General features: G+C 36.9%; 1 protein-coding gene across 8 annotated transcripts in view; it reads right to left on the bottom strand.

The window, feature by feature from the left end:
- Erc2 (ELKS/RAB6-interacting/CAST family member 2) overlaps positions 1 to 22,283 on the bottom strand; it is a 973,754-nt gene that overhangs the window by 593,859 nt on the left and 357,612 nt on the right. For all 8 annotated transcript variants that reach the window (XR_007212331.1, XM_048355798.1, XM_048355799.1 and 5 more), the window contains exon 7: positions 4,771 to 4,938. Coding sequence is in view for 7 of the 8 variants with exons in the window: in XM_048355798.1 (XP_048211755.1) it covers positions 4,771 to 4,938 (168 nt within the window). In the remaining variant the exon portion in view is untranslated. The remainder of the gene's footprint in view (positions 1 to 4,770; positions 4,939 to 22,283) is intronic.

Raw genomic sequence — 22,283 nt, 5'->3', positions numbered from 1 at the left:
AAACTGTAAGAGCACATGTCTGATGTTTCTGCAAGAACTTACACACCATATTGGTCTGTGTGATATGAGCAAAATGAAGACAAGACAGGTGGAGATAATCATGCAGGATAATGCGGGTCTTCCACTCCCTAGTAGTCTGGTGAACAGGGAAGCCACTGAGGTGGAGCAGCTTCACAGCCCGTGAGTCATGCAGCTGCACTGGCCTCAAGCTTCTTTTAATGCTCTGCTATATGATTAGAATTTCTCAATTTCTGAACAAGATGTTTCACATTTTCATTTGTACTGTGTCTCCCACATATTATGTAGCTGGTTGTAAGAGGAGAGTTTTTTTGATGAGAAAATGGCATAACTTATGCTATGGTTTCAAAGGATTGTTTCAGTTTCTCTGTTGAGACCAGACAGCAGGAAACATGGATAAATGTAGGAAGATAGCTAGGATGTTATTGGTAAAAGTGAAATGAATGACGAAGGTGAGGAAAGAGGGAGAAAGTTCCATTGCTGCCACAGTAACAGTGTCAGGCCACATGCTGTCCAGAGTAGTGTCTGGGAGAGCTGGTCCTGACACCCACTGTTATTGTCCACTGTTTCTGCAATGACTGTCTATTAATCTGAGAGCTCTTTGTCTTTCTTGACAGACCCCTTGCAAGACTTACAAAAAAAAAGAAGAGAAGAGACTCATATACGTAAAATCAGGGACTCCACCGGAAAAATTACAAAAAGTACACACGATATTCAAACAATCATAAGGAGCTATTTCCAAAACCTCTACTCAGCAAAAAACAATAATTTTACAGAAATGGATCAATTCTTAGAGAAGTACAAACTGCCCAAACTGAACCAAGAAGAAATAAATCAACTAAATAAACCAATAACTTACAGTGAGATACAGGAGGTAATCAAGAACCTCCCTACTAAGAAAAGCCCAGGCCCAGATGGATTCACCAACGAATTATACAAAACCTTTAGTGAGGAGGTAATACCAATACTCCTCAAACACTTCCGCGAAATAGAAACAGAGGGAGAAATCCCAAACTCATTCTACAAAGCTAATATCATACTCATTCCCAAACCAGGCAAAGACCCAACAAAAAAAGAGAACTACAGACCAATATCACTAATGAACACAGACACAAAGCTCCTCAATAAAATATTAGCTAACAGGATCCAGAAACTGATCAAGAAAATCATACATCATGACCAAGTAGGCTTCATCCCTCAGTCACAAGGATGGTTCAACATCCGTAAATCAATCAACGTAATTCACCACATAAACAGATCTAAAATTAAGAATTACATTGTTATCTCAGTCGATGCCCAAAAAGCCTTTGACAAAATACAACATTTCCATACCTATTAAAAGCTTTGGAGAGAACAGGAATAGATGGAACATTCCTCAAAACAATAAAAGCCATATACAACAGACCAACTGCTAATATCATATTAAATGGAGAGAAACTTAAATCATTCCCCCTAAACTCAGGAACAAGACAAGGATGCCCACTCTCCCCACTTCTGTTCAACATAGTGCTGGAATCCCTAGCCATAGCAATAAGGCAAGAGGAGGACATCAAAGGGATCCACATCGGCAATGAAGAAATCAAATTATCCCTATTCGCAGACGACATGATCTTATATCTGAAGGACCCAAAAAACTCAGTACCCAAACTCCTACACCTAATAAACCAATTTGGCAAAGTAGCAGGATACAAAATCAATCCACAAAAGTCAGCAGCTTTTCTGTACACCAGCAATAGACAAACAGAAAAGGAAATTATGGAAACAATTCCATTTACAGTAGCCAAAAAAAGAATAAAGTACCTAGGGATCAACTTAACCAAGGACGTGATGGACCTATTCAATGAAAACTACAAAAATCTAATAAGGGAAATCAAAGAAGACACAAGGAGATGGAAAGACCTCCCATGCTCATGGGTAGGCAGAATCAATATAGTGAAAATGGCCATATTACCCAAATTGTTATACAAATTCAATGCAATACCTATCAAAATCCCAGCCACATTCTTCACTGAAATAGAGAAACCAATACATAAATTCATATGGAACAGCAAAAAACCTAGAATAGCCAAAGCAATTCTAGGCAAAAAAAATAGTGCAGGAGGTATCACAATACCAGACTTCAAGCTCTACTACAAGGCCATCATAACATAAACAGTCTGGTATTGGTATAAAAACAGATCGGAAGACCAGTGGATTAGAATTGAAGACCCAGAAATAAAACCGCACTCTTACAGCCAACTGATATTCGACAAAGGAGCTAAAGACATACAATGGAATAAACATAGCCTCTTCAACTACTGGTGCTGGGAGAACTGGGCAGCCATATGCAGAAAACTCAAAGTAGACCCAAGCCTATCACCATGCACCAAGATCAACTCAAAATGGATCAAGGACCTCAACATCAGACCTGAATCCTTGAAACTACTGAAGGACAGAGTAGGAAAGACACTAGAACTTATAGGCACAGGAAGGAACTTCCTGAATAGAGTCCCAGGGGCACAACAAATAGGGGAAAGACTCAACAAATGGGACTACTACAAATTAAAAAGTTTCTGCACAGCTAAGGACATAGCCACCAAAATAGAAAGACAGCCAACGATATGGGAAAGGATATTTACCAGCACAGCAACAGACAAAGGCCTGATATCGGTCATCTACAGAGAACTCAAAAAACTAAGCCCCTCCAAGCCCAATAAACCTATTAGGAAATGGGCAAAAGAGCTAAAGAGAGACTTCACAAGAGAAGATATAAAAATGGCAAAGAAACACATGAGGAAATGCTCAACATCCCTGCTAGTAAAGGAAATGCAAATAAAAACAACCCTGAGATACAACCTCACCCCAGTTAGAATGGCCTATACTCTGAACTCAGGCAACAACAAATGCTGGGGGGGCTGTGGGGAAAGAGGAACCCTTCTCCATTGTTGGTGGGAGTGCAAATTAGTACAACCACTTTGGAGAACAGTATGGAGGTTTATGAAAAAGCTCAATATAGACCTACCCTATGACCCAGCCATACCACTCCTAGGCATCTATCCTAAACAGCAAAACCCAAGATATCAAAAAGACATTTGTACTTCCATGTTTATTGCTGCACAATTCACAATAGCCAAAATATGGAAACAACCCAGATGCCCCTCCACAGACGAATGGATCCAAAAAATATGGTACTTATACACAATGGAATACTACATAGCGATTAGGAATGGTGAAATATTGTTATTCGCAGGAAAATGGTCAGAACTCGAACAAATAATGTTGAGTGAGACAAGCCTAGAACACAGAAAACAAAGGGGCACGATCTCCCTGATATATGACTGTTAACAAAAGGAGACAGAGAGACAGTAGAGACCAAGTCTGTGAACACTGTATATGTGCTTGATACATTGTATATTGCATATGTGTCTACCTGACCTAGACAAGGGATGGAAAAACAGGTTGTAAGATATCACAAGAAATGTACACACTGCCCTACTATGTAACTGCACCCTCTTTGCACAACACCTTGTAAAAAAAAATTTATGTTCAATTAATAAAAAAAAGATAGAAAAAGGGAGTTCTTAAAAAAATGATGGTGCTGTCACAAAATCAAGATTATAATGAATAAATGAGGTATTGAAAGAGGGGGGAAAAAAAAGCCCTAATGTGGTTGGACATCTTCTTGTTAGGTCACTGGAGCACCTTACACATTCCACTGATTCCAGTTGAGTAATGTATGTAAAACATTACTCCCCACCACCAAAAACAAGTCTACATGGGTTTGACCACTGGTACTGTCTGAATGTGAATCTCAAAATTAATATATTGGAGCTTAACTGCCAACATGATAAAATTAAGAGATGCGATTATTTAAGAAGCAATTAGGAATCTTTAGATTAGGATTCTTTAGGAAGTGATTAAGTCATAAAATCGAAGTCCTCCTGTATAGGGTTAGCATCCTTAGGGTAACAGAAACCAGCATCCATCCAGCATTTGTCCCCTTGAGAGATTGCGGAATCTTGAAGCCTCCATCTTGAAAGCAGAAAGAAGGCCCTGGCCTCCCTACACCTTGGGACTTCTCAACCCCAAGAGTTGCCAGAAAGTAAATTTTTGTTTTTCATAAATTATCCAGTTTTGAATACTTTGTTATTATAACAGGAATGGACTAAGACAGCAGGATAAGGCATACCAAAGTTTATGCAGCTATAGAATGTGTCTGCTATGATGGCAGATATAAAACCACTGAAATACAGAATTAACATGAATGAAGATGAAACAATGAAATCCCCCTGTATAGCCATATAAACTTAAAAAAATTAACATGTCTAAAATATACCTAAAGACCAATAAAATACATCATCCAATTCGCAGTAAGGAAAAAAGAAAAATTAAAACAACCTTTAAGGCATATAAACATTTTGTTAATTTACTGATGCTGTGGATTGAACCAAGAGCCTAGTACATGCCAAGAACACTTCGCTACATGCCCAGCTCTATTACTGCAGACTTAGATCTGAGTTTATACAATTACCTCTATATTTAAGCTGTCAATTTTTTTAATTGGCTGTATTTAGGAAATCAAATACATCCATGAGATTATGCTAAAATTATATAATACAAATGCTAACATGCTAAAGAACAGTAGGTAAAATGCATAAATTTTCTAATCAAAACTCTTAAAAGATCATTTATTTTCCATGTGCACACATTTTTTAAATGATAAAATATTTTGTTGGGTGACAACTTTTAATGGACTTGTGGTCAATCACTCACCTTTTTCTGAAGAACATTGATTTTTCTTTCCTTTACTTCTAGCATATCTTTCATGTCACGAATCTCTCCAGCCAGGGTACCCTTTTCTTCTGTGAGGTCCTGCAGTTGCTTTGTTTTTTTGTTGAGGAAAGATTCTTTCTCTTCCAATCGTAATCTCAGTGCATCTACCTGAAATCAGGGGGGAAAGGCTCAGTTTTACAAAGAAGTTCTCAGTAATTGACAGGAGTACCACAGGGGCTTGCAGCATAGCTCTCAAGAGTACAATATCATCAAACAACTACTCAAAGACACCTGAAAGCAACACCTTAACACCACAAATTTTCACAGTATATACTCTAGTGGAAAGCCCTGTTGTGACCATCTGTCAACAATAATATTCTTCCAAGTATTTAAGGATTCTGTTAAATAAGGTATTATGAAATTGTGACACATTGTCATGTTTGTTTTCTCGCTTGGGTGGAAACAAAGCACACCAATACTCTGTGTACCAAGCCCAAGGAGGGCAAAATAATGCCTATGGTTTACAGAGTTCTCCAGGAAAACAGAGAACAAAATGAACATCTGGAAGAACGAGACTGGCACGGGCATAAACTCCTAAATTAGCAAAATATGTTTTGTCAAGAGGAAGCTAATACTGCTGAAAGAAGAAATAACGTTGAAACAAAATGCCCATTCTGGAGACAAGGCGTAACAAAGAAAATTCATATTTCTACCTGAAAAATAGGTATACACTTTCTAATTTATAATTAAAAAATTATAGTTTCTGCTTCTTAAATGTTACTGATAAAAGAAGAAAATATAATCTATATTTTGTTTTTTTATTTTTATTGTCAAACTGATATACAGAGCAGTTACAGTTTCATATGTTAGGCATTGGATACATTTCTTGTACTGTTTGTTACCTCCTCCCTCATTTCCCCCTCCCCACTCCCCTTTCCCTTTCCCCCATGAGTTGTTCAGTACATTTACACTAAACAGTTTTGCAAGTATTGCTTTTGTAATCTTTTGTCTTTTTTACCCTGTGTCTCTCGATTTTGGTATTCCCTTTCAGTTTCCTAGTTCTAATACCTGAATACATGGTTTCCAATGTACTCAGATAAGATACAGAGATAGTGCAGGTACAACCACAGAAAGGGGATACAAGAGGATGATCAATAATAGAAGATACAGTTACACATCGCATGGTAAAAGTAATTACAACAGTGATATAACATTCGTTTCCATAACATGGAGTTCATTTCACTTAGCATCATCTTCTGTGTTCATAAGGGTATAGCTATTGGACTCTTGTGATCCTCTGCTGTGACTAGCCTAAAGCTGTGATAATTATTCCCTATGAGGGAGAACATAGAGTCCATGTTTCTTTGGGTCTGGCTCACTTCACTTAGTATAATTTTTCCCAAGTCCTTCCATTTCCTTACAAATGGGGCAATGTCCTTCTTTCTGATAGAGGCATAAAATTCCATTGTGTATATGTACCACACTTTCCTGATCCATTCGTCTACTGAGGGGCATTTGAGTTGGTTCCATATTCTAGCTATGACAAATTGCACTGCGATGAACATTGTTGTGCTAGTGGCTTTAGTGTATTCTTGTTTGTGGTCTTTTGGATAGATGCCCAAAAGTGGGGCTTCTGGGTCATAGGGGAGCTCTATGTTTAGCCTTCTGAGGAATCTCCATACCACTGTTCATCACCTTTACAATAAATTTTAAAAAACAGAAATGAAGAAAGTTGCTTCTTTTATATTATAGGTAAATAAAATATAAATTACAAAGGAAAGACAAACATTTAAAAGTTGTGAGTTTATTATAATAAATCAAAATAAAGACATTTATAAACATTATAAAGACACAAAATAGGATAAGGTATCAGGCCTGGTTTGGTTCATTCTACCTGTGCAGATTGGAGCAGCCTTAGCCATTGCTTTTTCATCCATGAAACAAAGAGATAGAAAGAGATAGTCTTGAAGTCCATAGTACTTTATGAAGATAAAGGCAATAGTCAGTCTTTGATAAGACAACGGCAGGGAAGTAGGATGATATTAAAGAAAAAGAAAACATATTGAAATAGAATCTCCTTTGCTTACCCTTTCCCAGAAAGAGATTCTGTCTATTTTTAAGAAGGTGATGAGAAAGTGGGTAAGCAGAGAGTTTTGCCAGTTTCTGGACAGTAAAGAGGATGGAGATGGGAGATTCCCCCTGAGGAAATAGTCTATGATGGATGGTGGGAGCCCACAAGGCAGAGTGGCTTTGACTGCACTATGAGCATTGGTAGACAGCTGTGGTCAGAGCCTGAGAATTGCAGCTTCTTCAAATATCCGAGAGCTGTGTTTCTTCTCATACAATAGCTGTAGACATACAAGGGCTGAGAAGGTAGGGATACATTAAGGTTCTGGGAATCTTCCATTCCCAAGTGAAATCCATGACAGGTACACTGAAGCTTAAGCAGGCCAGGTCCTGAAATAGCTTATAAATAATTGAAGTTATCTTTCTACTTCTATCTAGCTGGAACAGCAACAGTACACCATTTTGAGTTTTTGGATATGGTGGCAAAATACAATTTTCAGTTCATGCATAAAACGTGGGCATCGGGTTAGTTCCACAGAAATTAGCAGGATATACCCCAATTTATACCAGTGGGTTGAAGCAGTTACAGTCAACTATAGATATTTATTCATGGGCTTACTGAGTGGAAATCAGAGAAGAAATCTATAACTGTGGCCTGGCTACCCCACCATTCTAGCTATCAAAGTTGGGTGATCTATATGTGATCCAAAAGGAAATAATGACATCCAAAATGTGAGAGGGAGAAAGTGGCACTGGAGAGCATTTAGAAAGAGAGATCCATAAAGATGAGTAATGCCCTTAACATTTGTAGCACCTTCTCACCATGTGCATTCTGGCATTGCCTGTCCCATATTCCTGAGCTCAGCAGAGATGAAAAGCAACCCTAGCCATGAGAACATTTCTCCTGGAATAAAATAGGAGTAAGGATGATTGTGATCAACACACTGCTCACAACTCAAACTCTACATTGCAGTAGGGAGTCTGTGCCAGCTGAGGTCTTCTGTTTGGGCATTTATTTTCCATGAGCTAGAAACCAGGTACTTAACTTCAAAGGAATTCAGATCCTGCTTTTCAATTACCTTTACTGTATCATTAGAGCTTTACCCAGTCCCCTAGAATCAAGAAATAACACTTGAGGTTTTTTTTTTTCTTTTTAATGCAAAACTTTGACCTGACAGCGTCCAAATCTCAAGCACCATTAGTCGAGTTTGAAGTAAGCAAGAATGGCATCATTTCTAATGTCAAGTTTGAATTTCCAGATGGCACAAAACCCCAAACAGGCTCATGGGCTTTATGATGCATAGAAGTTTCAAGACAGGAAGTATCAGGCAAGAAAAAAGATACTCTATTAAGAACTTGAATATGTAGTTCCAATGGTATCAATGAATAACATTAAAGAACTCCTTCCTAATGTGCAGACTTCACTCAACAACATATAACATTTTTAAAAGAATCAGAAAAGTCTCGAGTACAGTTGTTAGTCCAATATATTAGGTAGAGACAGAAAAGTTAAAATGCCTAGAAATGCGGAATACCTTCCTCTGCTGCTTCACTTAACACGAAATAATTTTAAAGGCCCCTAATACTCCTAAAGTTTGTTAGTTGGCTCAATAATAATACTTGGGAAAACAAAGAGCACCATCATTTCCCAGAAAAAAATAAAAGGAAAAGGAAAACTGCATGATATAGTCAAGATATAAAGATCCATAAGGATAAATTCCCAAATTTTTATATCTGATTTAACTACATGAGAACTAGTCACCTAATGAAAAAACTAGAACCACCTACTACCTGTGTATTTTGGGAGAATTGCTCATTTCCTTCTGATCTAATTTGTTTGTGTGTGTGTGTGTGTGCGCGTGCATGCACACGCGCATAAAATATATCAAAGTGTAACTTTCTATCTGGCTGTATAAAACACTTGTTATCACTTCAGTTCCAGGTAATAGAAAAGGACCGCAGCACTGAAATTGGCAAAAATTGCCAAAATCACAGTTAGCATTATTAATCTTCATGTCAGCACCCAGGAATTATAACCAGTTCCAAAAGTGATGAATGTTTCTAAAAGGTACATGAAAAGGCTCTTGATTTTTCTCTGCCATATTTCTGTAGGCCTTCAGAAACAGTTTCAGTGTTGTGACAAAACAGTAAGTGCTACTTGATACACCATAAATAATTTTTTAGTCAAATGGCTCAGTTGAATCTTAAAGAGATTACAATGCTTGTGAGTAAAACACTTGAGGGATAAAAAGGGAGCACTTGAAATTTTTTACAGATTCAATGTTACTTACTTGATAATACTTCAAAAACTGAACAAACAAGCTATCACAAAGAACAATTTCAATAGTAAACGAAAAGGGAACACTCATAAAGCTGCCAATAAATTTACTTCACAAAGTTTCATTTGTTTTTCTTAATAGTAGACTGGATCATGCATATATCTGAATTTTATTAAAGTTGCAATCATTCAAAATGAGTAGACAGATTCAAAGTTTTAAGTATGCACAATATAGACAACCTCCAAAGATACAGGCAATAAAAATAGCCATAATCAAAAAATTGTTGCAATGGTAACTACTAGATCTCATTCATGGCTGGGAATATGGCCTAGTGGCAAGAGAGCTTGCCTCATAGATCTCATTCATATTCAACTCTTTCTCCTTTTTGAACCAGGGAAGAGTATGACTGCCAGCACCTAGGGAGAAGATGAGGCCTCATATTTCATTTGTAAAACATAAGTAGAAGTAAGATACATTCATTCTCTTCTTTCCTCTGCGATCTTGGAGGTTAGCTTGACAAGTGGTGGAGATACAGATATTAGATTATGTAAGTCTGGATCTTTACATGACCACAAGAAGTAGGACCTTCCTTCACAAATTCAGAACACCCAACACAGATTTAGAGTATAGTATATAAAACTCTTCAACAATTAACATAATTATTTCCCCTTGGCTTTGCAAGAAAACAGAAAAGGTATCTGTTAAAACTAGAAACAGTATTCATTTTACCGATTACCATGAACTCTGAAGAAATAGGTTCCTAGAGGACCTCAAATCCCATTTCTCTCTCCTTTTATTCAAAAACTCAAAGAAAGAAAAACAGACATGAGCTAGTGTCAGAGCTAAAAGGAAGATGAAGCAGAGTCTTAGGAAGTGGATACAAGTGTTAAATATTAAGACCTTGGAGAGGAGAGAGAAAAACAGAAACTGAAAAAGAAGGATCTCTTTAAGCTCATTCAATTAAGATCAGTGGACAGAAAAGTGGATTAAGTGATCAACATCCTCCCGAGTGCAAATATGTTCAACTCACATGAACTCACTAACTGATCTTACCAATGTCGGCACAAAACAGAGACAACAGAAACTCTTCACTCACTTATTTCAAGGATTAATTTCATATATATATATATATATATATATGTATATATATATACTAGAAACATCCAATAAATGTTGGCTATTGTTATTGTGTTTTATTATTCTGCTTTCACAGCCTCTGTATGCTGAAGGAATGCAATAACTGTTGCTGAACTACAGCCCTCAGGAATAGTAAGAACCAGCAAGGAAGTTTCTGTGGCTAACACTTACCATAGTGTTACACTGTCTGATGCTGACTTTAAAATATTTCAGCATACACTGTATGTTGTATACATCAGAAGTGTGTCTGAGTGTATGGGTGGATGAGTGGATAAGTGTATCCACCTGTCAATAAATTCTCCAGTGTAGTTATTTAGCTAAAGAAAGAATTTAATTAAAAGTAAACTTTCCATTGTTACCTATCACACATACCTTGATATCCTTTGTATTTGTTGCACAATTAATATAATTGATGTGAGGGATTTTCTTTGGTGACTTGATTGGTGTTTGAGATGTGTAAATTGGTTAGAATGAGCATGCCTGCTCCCATAGAAACAAGATCTAATACCATGTGTCCAAAATAAATATAATGCAAGCCAATCTGGAATTTCCAAATTTCTAATAGCCACATTAATAAAGTAAAGAGGAACAGGTGAGAATAGTTTTAGTAATAATTCAACTCGCTATATCTAGAAGATTATTACTCAAGCTACGATCAATATGAAAAATATTAATGGGATATTTTACTTTCTTTTTTCCTTTAGATTGCCTTCAAAATTGGCTTTCATCTCAATTAGGACCAGCCATATCTCAGAAACTCAGTAACACATGACACATTGTCAATACATGCCTTTGCTTTTAGTAAGCACCAAAGTTTCAAGTATCAGGCCTTGGAACATAGAACTATGCTTAGGTTTGGGGGTTTTGTTGTTCTTTGTTTGTTGTTGTTTGTCAGTTGTGGGGCTTGAATTTAGGGCCTAAGTGCTGCCCTTGAGTTTTTTGCTCAAGGCTAGAGTTTTACCACTTTGAGTCACAGCTCCACTTCCAGTTTTTGGGTGTTTAATTGGAGATAAGTCTCATCTGGACTTTTCTGCCCAGGCTGGCTTTGAACCATGATCCTCAGGTCTCATCTTCCTTGAGTAGCAAGGATTACAGGTGTGAGCTACTGGTGGCCTTGCTCTTACATGCTTCAAGAAATACCACAAACCCAAGGTTGTCTCTCCTTCATCATGAACTATCATCACATTAAGGGTGAAGCCTTCAGAGCCTCAGAACAGAGAATGAGAAATTTACCAGACTGGAGAGGCTGGAGACTGAGATGTTCCACCTGCAAGTGAAGGGAGGCCAGAGACGGAAAGCTTTCCCATCTCTTAAGTACCCAAGGCTACTCATCTCTACAACATAAAGATGAAAAACTGCTACTGCTCTACTTGGCTTGGTGATCTGATTACAATGAATATTTCTGAGTCTTACTGAAAGAAGTTAGGTGTTTTAAAATAATGATTGTTGGGAAAAAAAATTTCAGATGAGACCAGTTATTTTTAAGAGGGAAACATCCCTCAGTGGCTGCACCATCAACAGCTAGCTGTACTAGCAAATGTGTCTGTCTCTTTCCTTTTCTAGGTGATGACCTCTACTTTGGGTTTTGCAATTAACTGAATTTATAGGTTGCTTCTCTGTAGGTGCCTTATTTATATCTAGTAACTAGGTCACTGATTTATTTATTGAACAAATTTAGGTGAATGACTTTATGCCAAGCATTATTCTAAGTGTTAGAGATACCATTTTTTATTTTATTTTAGTTCTTTAAGTAGTTGTACAAACTAGTTGCCAGTCAACCAAGTTATATATGAATACAACAAATTTAGGTCAATGTCAAATCATATCCGTGAGTCACTGAACCATGTATTTGTAAAGTTGGGTATGTGGTTTACATAAAGCGAATGAGTCTTATGTCTATACCATTAATAAAGATGTGTTTCCAGATAAGGAAGAGATAAGAAACCTAAGAAACTCGTTAAATTGGAAGCATCAGTACAAACATACATGTTCTCTCTTAAAAATTGTTCCACTTTTTCTACTCAGAAGGCTTAGAAAAAATTGGCCACATCAACAAGCACATACCCCAAATACTCAAAATTATAGTCTCTAAAAACAAATTCTCACAAACGAAATTCACTTTCATTGCACAATCGACTCATTTTTAGTCTGAAACAGGAAATGCTCAAAACAATTACAGAATATTTCGTTGAACAAGTAAAAAAGGAGAAGCTGATGCACTTTTTCTTTCAAATTTCTTCCAAGCTGTTCTACAAAAAAGAAAGGAGATTTGGGAATGAGCTTAGGGACTGTAGGAGGTTGTAATCCTGACCAGAAGGGGCCATAAGTGAGAAACATTTGGAGACGTAATCAGCTGACAAAACCAAGGGCTTGGGCATGTACGGTGAAGAGAGAAAAGAAATCAAAGATAATTCCTCAGTTCCTGGCTAGAACAACTAAGAAAATAGAAATTTGGCCTATGCTGTGCTCAGAAAGACTGGGGTGAATCAGGAAAGGAAATCAAGACTTCAGGATTCCACACTTGCAGTTGAAGACGCCTGGGAAACATCCTCACAGCAAAGGCCTTTGCAAGCCCCCTGACATGACAGAGCCTAGACTGCAATGTAACCTATACAATGATAAGGAACCCTGGAAATCAATCTGTATGTCTCCAGGAGGCTCATTACAAGTCCTTCCTCACATTTACAGACTCACTCCTATTTACATGCTGCTTTTGAGATCAAATTCACAAAAACATCTAAGGGGAGGGCATCTCTACAATTGACAACAAAAAGAACCCTCTTTTTTCAAGAACCTCTGCTTTCAGTCTTCTCTTAAAAGGTTTCTTACAGTCACAAGTAACAAGAGATTGGATTGTCTAAGTTAGGCCCTTCAGCCTTTCAAGGATGCTAGATAATGTCGTTTTATTCTCTGGTTGATCATTGCAGTCAGTAGACAGAGTACTGGATGGGAGAAAATAATTGCACATGTACAGTTTCCAGACAGCAATCCAAAGCTTATATAAAAGACAAGGAAGGGGAAATTTACATGATATTTTAAAATATTTAGATAGCACAGAGTAACAATGGCTGTGGAGTGCCTCATAACTCATAATATAGTTTTCACTCACATTATATCTGCCTTCCTATATAACTTCAATTCAAAAAACAGAATGCAGGGTATTTGGTATTATATAACCACATCCTATGATAATAAAAGTTAAGTTACAATCACCAGCTTGTTAATAACATGAGTGAGATTTTCAGGTTGTAAAGATACATTTTTCTTACCTACTTCTCAAAAAAAAATTACACCTGAGTCCCACATGCCACCTACTTGAAGACAACAATGCTTGGTTAAGAGGGCTTTGAATCATCTACATGAGAGAATTCATATCATGTGTAGGTTAATAATCCAGTCAACTTGATACAGCCTGTTTTCATACTTAACTTTTTGGCTACTTCTTACACTAAAATTAGATGGTTTTAAGTGACTAGTCCAAATTTCAAAATTTAATGTTTGGTTCAGTTCCAGCAAATTTCTTGAAACACATGGGAATTGTAACTCATGTGTTAATACTTAAAGTTGTTGTTAATAAAACTTCCAACACTAACCTTACCTCATTGAACTTACCTCACTGGTTTTTATGCTCACTATAAAAACTATAGCTGTCATAATATTTTTGAATTACTATAAAAGGAAGTAAGCCATTCCAAAGTCAATGTTACTTTGCAACATGACGATAGTTATAAATTTTAAATACTTAAAGCCAATTTACAAAGCTATCAATCTTAGTGCTTCCTAATATTTTAAAAGCTCATCTTCAAATCATTTACTATTACCAGAAAAATGATTATTTTCCCTGTAAGTTATCACGTTAATTACAAGCATGAAATTGTGATTTAACATAAAAAATTTAATTGATTAGTCTTAGATAAGTCATGAAATTTCTAAACTATCACCAACATCCAAAGAACTTAAAGTCCTTGATTAATAACATCTTAATATTTTCCTTTTTTTACCTTGCCTTTTCTTTTTTATAATTACCTCAAAAGTTAAAAAGCACTATTCTGGGTCATGTAATTACCTTCCCGTAGCCAAGAATTGCTGAAACTTTAAACTGCCTTCTACCTAATCCTCCTCCTCCTCCTCCTCCTCCTCCTCCTCCTCCTCCTCCTCCTCCTCCTCCTCCTCCTCCTCCTCCTCCTCCTCCTCCTCCTCATTTTGCTTTATCATGATGGTGAAAGTGATACAAATTCAGTGAAACTCATGCTTTGAATTCTGATCTTTTTCTAAGCTAGCAATGCTCTCACAGCTGGCTAATCAGGAGTAGCAAACACAGTTCCCAGTCAGCCTGCCAATCAAAAAGGAAAATGACCCAGTACTCTAGAGTGCACCATTGCTAGGCTCTGACAATGGTAGATTAGTTACATTAAATAAATATTCCACCTACAATATTTATTTTATTAGCATATATCATTAACATTTCCATCCATACTATAATGCACTGTGATCATATTCTCATTCCCTTTGCCCTTAACGTCTATCCCCTTTACACATGCCTTAACAACTACTTTTACTTTCATGCTTTTTTCCTCCTCTTGATTCCACATGCAAGAGAAAACATATGATATTGGTGACTGTGAGACTGGATTGTTTTAATTATATCTCTTAACATGATAATCTCCAATTTCATCCATTTTCCAGCAAATGACATAATTCCATTCCTCTTAATGACTAAATTAAACTACACCTATGTACAGATATAACATTTTTCAATACAGCATCCTTGGAGGAGCACCTAGGCTGATTCCATACCTTGGATGTTGTGAATAGTACAGAAATAAACATGAGTAAGCAAGCATCTCGGTAGTAAGTTGACTTTGGTTGCTAGGATATATACTCAGAAGCTGGATCAAATGGCTATTCTATTTTTTAATGTTTTAAGGGCAATTTTTTTCTACTTATTAATGGATCTGTAAGAATGTAACTCATCATAAGCCAAGGAATATGTACATTCCATTGTGTTTAAATTTAAGAATGATTGAATATATTTCCTCCAAATGTCTTACACAGTTTTGATCATGCAAACAAACTAGGGGTTCATCAGTATTGCAGTCAGGAGGAAAGTGTGTCACTCATCTGGGGCTAGGGATATGGCCTAGTGGCAAGAGAGCTTGCCTCATATACATGAGGCCCTGGGTTTGATTCCCCAGCACCACATATACAGAAAACGGCCAGAAGTGGCGCTGTGGCTCAAGTGGCAGAGTGCTAGCCTTGAGCAAAAAGGAAGCCAGGGACAGTGCTCAGGCCCTGAGTCCAAGGCCCAGGACTGGCCAAACAAACAAACAAACAAACACACTCATCTACAGGCTCTAGAATTCATATCAAGCATATATTCATGTCCAGCAAGCATTGTCCTTCTTCATGTTAAATGAATACCATTAATTTAAATTTCATTAATTTCATATTGGATTTTCATTTTACTTGGCTTATCGATCAATAAGCCACTTTAAACCTACCTAATCATATCATTTTATCTCTAAGTAAACTGAGATAATAATTATTACAAAATGCAATTCTATGTTGCCTACAAGGTTCTTTTGGAGGTTGTGCGGTGTATGTTTCTCTTAAAAGAAATTTCTTCCCAAATATAAGAAAACAATCAATTTTTGGTACCAATGAGTATATGGTTCCAATGAGACCCACTGAGGAAAGGCCAGGCATGTTGAAGATTCAGAGTTTAAATTACTCGAATTTAAGCCATACTTACACTAGGTCTAAGTACCCACAACTTGAAATTACAGGAGCAAGTTATATTACTGTCACAAAATTACTGTTGAACAAATTAATGGTGCCCACCAAAAATTAGCATTTCATTTAAAATATTATAGATACTTGATTTATTTTTACCTGTAACATCATCCAATTTCCACTAAAGATATGCTGCTTTTCAGAAAAATCCAAACTTTCACTTTATCACTTGACTTGAGAGAACTATAACTTTTCTTGTTTGGGTGCAAAACACCATTTTCTTTCTAAGAGGCATATTTTCATAAAATTAAGGGCAGAAAGACAATGAGCAAAACACACAATTATTTTAACAGAAGCAATGATAATGTAGAACTGAGGGCCTTTCCATTAACTGAGCCCCTTATTAAAGCACACATAGAAATTAAAATTTTTGTTCTTGAAATTTTGATTTACCTATCTATTTATTTACTTTAGTTGGCCAAAATAGTTTATAATAAGTCTGTGAAAATGGTGGACTTTAGGGCTGGGATATAGCCTAGTGGCAAGAGTGCCTGCCTCGGATACACGAGGCCCTAGGTTCGATTCCCCAGCACCACATATACAGAAAACGGCCAGAAGCGGCGCTGTGGCTCAAGTGGCAGAGTGCTAGCCTTGAGCGGAAAGAAGCCAGGGACAGTGCTCAGGCCCTGAGTCCAAGGCCCAGGACTGGCAAAAAAAAAAAAAAAAAAAAATGGTGGACTTTCACTGCACTGTACTAAAGTACACAGTATTTTTCTTTAAAATTCTCCAGAGTGTAAAGCAAGTATTAGTGAATGGGAGTGGGCATGTGTTTCAGAATGGAACAGACTTGGGATGTCGCAAGCTCTAGTGATTTACACTAGACATTAGTATGCCGAAGGCTCTCATTGGTCCTATGGATCACCTTTCCTACATTTATTTTTCAATGGAAAACTTTTTTCCTACAAAAAATACTAATATCTTTCTGGATATTCTTTCTAAAATGGATATTTATTAAAAGTATCTTTCGGGGCTGGGGATATAGCCTAGTGGCAAGAGTGCCTGCCTCGGATACACGAGGCCCTAGGTTCGAGTCCCCAGCACCACATATACAGAAAACGGCCAGAAGGGGCGCTGTGGCTCAAGTGGCAGAGTGCTAGCCTTGAGCGGGAAGAAGCCAGGGACAGTGCTCAGGCCCTGAGTCCAAGGCCCAGGACTGGCCAAAAAAAAAAAAAGTATCTTTCATCAACAAAGATTTTAAGATACGTCATGAATAAGAAAACATTTTGGTGTAGGAAATGTGAGTATATTACTGGACTGAAATTCAAAGGCCTGTACTAGGATGTCTCCCGCATCCCTCCAGCCACTGTGAGGTAAGCTGTGTGTATAGGTAAAACTCATCCTATGAGGAACTTTCAGAGTTAATGGTTTAATTCTGGTTAAACCACCTCCTGGCTTAAATCTACTCCCACCAGTTGCCATTCCCAGGTTTGTATCTAGCTCTGCTGGATCGTGAAGGAAGTTGCTTATTTCTCAAGGATTTAGCTGTATCCTCAATAAACCAACAAAATTTTTTTCAATGGTGTTTAAGGTCACTACCTAGCTTAAACTCCCATGAGGTTAAGAGGTGAATGATCCAGATATCAAAACAATAAAAGGTTTGATAATGATGTGGGAAGAAAATGGCAGATCATGCCATAAACAAAAATGATGAATTCCAAGATTGATTCATACATACATAGAAATTCAGTGTATGATAAAGGTAGAATGAACATTCAGTAGGGAAAATATGGCTTACTATAGTAGTAATGGAGGAAAACTGACTGAACATTTAGAAAAATAAGAATGAAAGTGAGGGGCTGGGGATATGGCCTAGTGGCAAGAGTGCCTGCCTCATATACATGAGGCCCTGGGTTCGATTCCCCAGCACCACATATACAGAAAATGGCCAGAAGTGGCGCTGTGGCTCAAGTGGCAGGGTGCTAGCCTTGAGCAAAAAGAAGCCAGGGACAGTGCTCAGGCCCTGAGTCCAAGCCCCAGGAGTGGCCAAAAAAAAAAAAAAAAAAAGAATGAAAGTGAAACCGTCTCAAATCCCGCTATAACAAATCCCTAATGGAATAAGTACTTTCAAGTAAAATACTAAACCATATTGGTACCAAAACAAAATATGGAATAAGAAAGAACAGAGGGGGTAAACCTGATCAAAGTATATTCAATGCATATGTGAAAATATCACAATGAAATGCCTTTGTATAATAATATATGTTAATTTAAAAATGAAAGAGAAAAGAAAGGGAATAGTCCTTTTTAAGTAAGAAAAAAGGTCTAGATGCCATAAAGGAAAAGATTAATAAAATTAAACATAAAATTTAAATATTTTCATGGAAAAAGGCAAACTGCAGAAACATTTTGCAAATGCCAAATGCAAAATTCAATTTCTGTTCTGGTATATATAACATGTTTCCAATTGGGAATAAGAGAGGAACATTTGCTTATGTGTATATACACAGACACATAAGCAAATAAATGAAAGTTTATAAAATGCCTACTTCATGTTCAGTCACATAAGTGATAAAAATGAGGATTTAATTAACACATTAGTCAATTTTCCTTGTAAACTAAAGAATGCCACCCACCAATTGCTTTGTGGGAACTCCAAGTTCTAAATATCCAGCCAGAGCCAGATCCCAGAAAAATCAATTGACCATCTGCATCTCCTGCTCATTCTCCTTCAGTTAGAAATGCTACAAATGGAGGAAGAGGCAAGGATAGTCTTCCCAGGAAGTATTGTTTACATATAGATGCTATATAGCTGTTCTAGTATCATCCCTTGATCAAAAGGAAGAAAGAATGATGACTATGAGTAGATGCTTCTGGGCTAGAATCAAGTTCAAATCTCAACACTGCTTAATGTAACAGGATTTAGAGACACAATCTCTTAAAACTCTAATTTCCTCATCTACAAAATAACTATAGTAATCCTGATCACACAAAGATTAATTTGTGATCAATGAGTGTGTAATGAGTGTAATGAGTGTGATACCATTAGTGAGCAGTAGCTTCTGTTTAATAGTGAATACTGACATCATTTGTTATTACAATTGGGTATTGTAAAATTCAATTGTTCTCATATGATTAGGTTGGCAGGGAACCTCCTCTAAGCATCACACTCAGAAAAAAGAAAGCAAGAAAAAGTTGAACAGCATGAATAACAAGTACAGCAGTGAAGAGGAATGAACATGAAGCCAAAAGGTCTTAAAATTATGAAATGCATCCTATATTTTCTAATATACACATAGATACAGACACCTACCCATGTAACGGTTAAGTATTATTTATAGGAAAAACATATAAGTTCCAAGGGAATTTCCAGGGTATATAGTAATATGTCCTCACACACATTTATTATATATTTTACGTGGAAATGTGCTAGTATTTGCTGTTATAGACAGAGAGAACAACAAATAGTAGCTCTATATTTTGTCCAGTCTCAAAGTGTCATCAACTAGAAAATCCTGTAGCATGTCACTCCGAGAAATGCACACCTTCCTTGTATGTATTCTGTTATAGAGTAATGATTCAACTTCATCCAAATATTTTGAAGGAAATGAAGGTTCACATTTGATATTAGAAATATGCTTTCACATTTAAGTCAAGTAACAGCTTCATGTCACCGATTTTCAGGAAGACCATAAAGGTTCTGAAATGGGTGGCAATACCAAATCCTACACAAATTTATCTTGGCCCAAGCAAGTCATTGTTTCTCTGCTGGGAATAGTTACAATCTCTTTCAACATGAAAGCATTTTCTTACTGTGTTATAGGAAAGTGAGGAACAAAAACAAACACCATGAGTATAGAAAACAGTCACTAAACCAGAGGAATAAGTGAAATGAGATTAAAAAACTAAAGTGAAACAACTTCCAATCTTAAAAACTTAAATTCAAGCAACTTAACATCTTATAAAAAATAAAGCCAAGCAACTTTCAATCTAACGAATTACCATCAAATTCTTTGGTCATTTTCTTGTTGTTAAAGAGAACTCAACAACATTCCTATTTGGGTTTACTATCATTGCTCCCAAATATAAAATGCTTAGCATATCCATTTAATTATGGCAGTGAACACATTAGTACAGAAAATCTTTGTCATCCTGCAAATTCATTCTCATTCTACATCTTCCTCTCCACGTATGCATGTGTTTAATCCAATTTACTGTGGAAGAACTGACTCAACAATATTATATTGTATTATTCTTAGCAGAAATAGTTTCTTTGTTTATAGTCCTCCAGCTTTATGAAAGAAATCACAACTGAGCTGCTCAGAGTAACAACTGGTGGAGGTGGAATTAACTGATCCAGTTTCAACTTCTGACATTCTGTAATTTTATTATTCCATTGTGTGAGTTCACATTCTACAATGCCAGGACCCATTAAACCACCAACAATCTAAAGAACCATTGTTCTGAGCAGCCTGATATTCTATCAGCAAACCTGGTCATTAGGCATTTATCCATTTAGACAGGGCAGATACCAGCAGTACTTTCATCACATTTAGAAACTAAACAGTGTCTTGGATATAAAACCGCTAAAATTCATGGCTCTACCTTTAACAATTACCAATTTTACAGAGAGTGGGGAAATGTGCTGACAGCATCCTATCTAGCCGAAACACAAGAAATATCCAGAAATGAGAACTGTAATCTAAAGGAAGTACTGTCTGAGCCCAAGGGGGAAAGTATGTCTAGAAACTATAACCTTCTGATGATGGATAAACCGAATGCACCAAGCTGACCTGACCACTGACAAATGCAGCACATTTACACACATGAGATGAAGGTAAACAATAACCACCAGAGGCCTTTATCTCTACCTAAAAAGTTGAATCTGAGCCTTTTAAGAAGCAGTCACATTAACTAGAGTTGTCCCACTGTCAATTTCAGTTTTCCAAGTGGAGGTAGGACTTTTCTTTGTTCCAGAAACAGTTCTAAGCAGATATTTTGGATCCAGATGGGAAGCAGATGAAAATCTAAGTTGGGGACAATATCCTCCATTCCATCCCCCACAGTCCTTATGAGGAATACATTTCTGCTGCGTGGAATATGCTTGTGTAACAATTCTATTTCCCTTAAACTTGAACTCTTTGTCTCTTACAGACATATTTCAAGGAGATTGTGGCTACCTCTCAGAAAATTTGCTGTTTCACATCTCAGGGACCATTTCCCTCACAGGACCACTCCAACCAACTGGAATCATCTTCATGAAGCTCGATGTTAAGAAGGATCTTGAGGCCAAAACCCAATTTGATATAAGAGGATAAATCAGTGATACCCTCTAGACTCACAAGTTTGAAGACAGTGGTAGGCCTGTACTGAACCCTCAGATCTAAAACACTCAACTCTGAATCTTCTCACTTACAAGCTGTTTCTCTTACAGCAGGATTTTCTTAAGCATTCTCTGATCTTGAACGTATTCTCTAGCATCTTTAGTAACTTAAAAAGTGCTCCTGCAAAAGACATACCTATGTTCTAGAACCTGTGAATGTTACTTTATTTGGGGGGAAAAGTGTCATTCTAGATATGATAAATTTAAAGGTCTCAGGATGAGATCATTGTGGATTACCTCATGGGTATAAAATGCAATGCCAAATGTCTTTAAAAAAAAAAAACCAGCATAGACACATAAACAAGAAAGAAAGGCATGTTAAAATAAAAGAAGAGAACAGACTTAAAAGAACACTTGTAGCCATCAGAAGATGGAAGAAAGAGGGAGAAATCTCCCTGGGAGCCTCTGGAAGCTTTCTCAGAACTATGATTTCTGATTTGTGATTTTAAGAACTGTCAGCCTTACAAGACAATAGGCTGTAAACCAACTGTACAACTGGGGCGGTGGGGGGGGGGGAAGGAATTGGGGAGGAGCAAAGGTGGGAGAAAATGAGGGAGGATGTAACAAGTTTGACAAGAAATGTACTCACTGTCTTACATACGTAACTGTAACCCCTCTGTATATCACCTTGACAACAAAAATAAAATATAACTTAAAAAAAACTGCCAGATAAATGTCTGTTGTTTAAAGACATTGAGTTTGTGGTAATCTGTTGTGGCAATCCTAAAAGGCAAAAACATTATGTGCATTTATCGACATATTTGCCACCAACAAATAATATTTATTATTTTATAGCTATCCAGAGGTAAATATCATCCTTGCCCTCAGGACCCCTTGTTGTAGAGAGAAAATGTGGAAACAAGTAACTTTAGGGTAAAGTATAGACCACCACTGAGAAAGTGATGAATCTTCCACAT

The sequence above is a fragment of the Perognathus longimembris genome, chromosome 10, assembly GCF_023159225.1.
Source record: "Perognathus longimembris pacificus isolate PPM17 chromosome 10, ASM2315922v1, whole genome shotgun sequence".
Taxonomy (NCBI): Eukaryota; Metazoa; Chordata; class Mammalia; order Rodentia; family Heteromyidae; genus Perognathus; species Perognathus longimembris.
The sequence above is the reverse complement of the archived record's forward strand: the minus strand, read 5'-3'. Positions and strand labels throughout refer to the sequence as shown.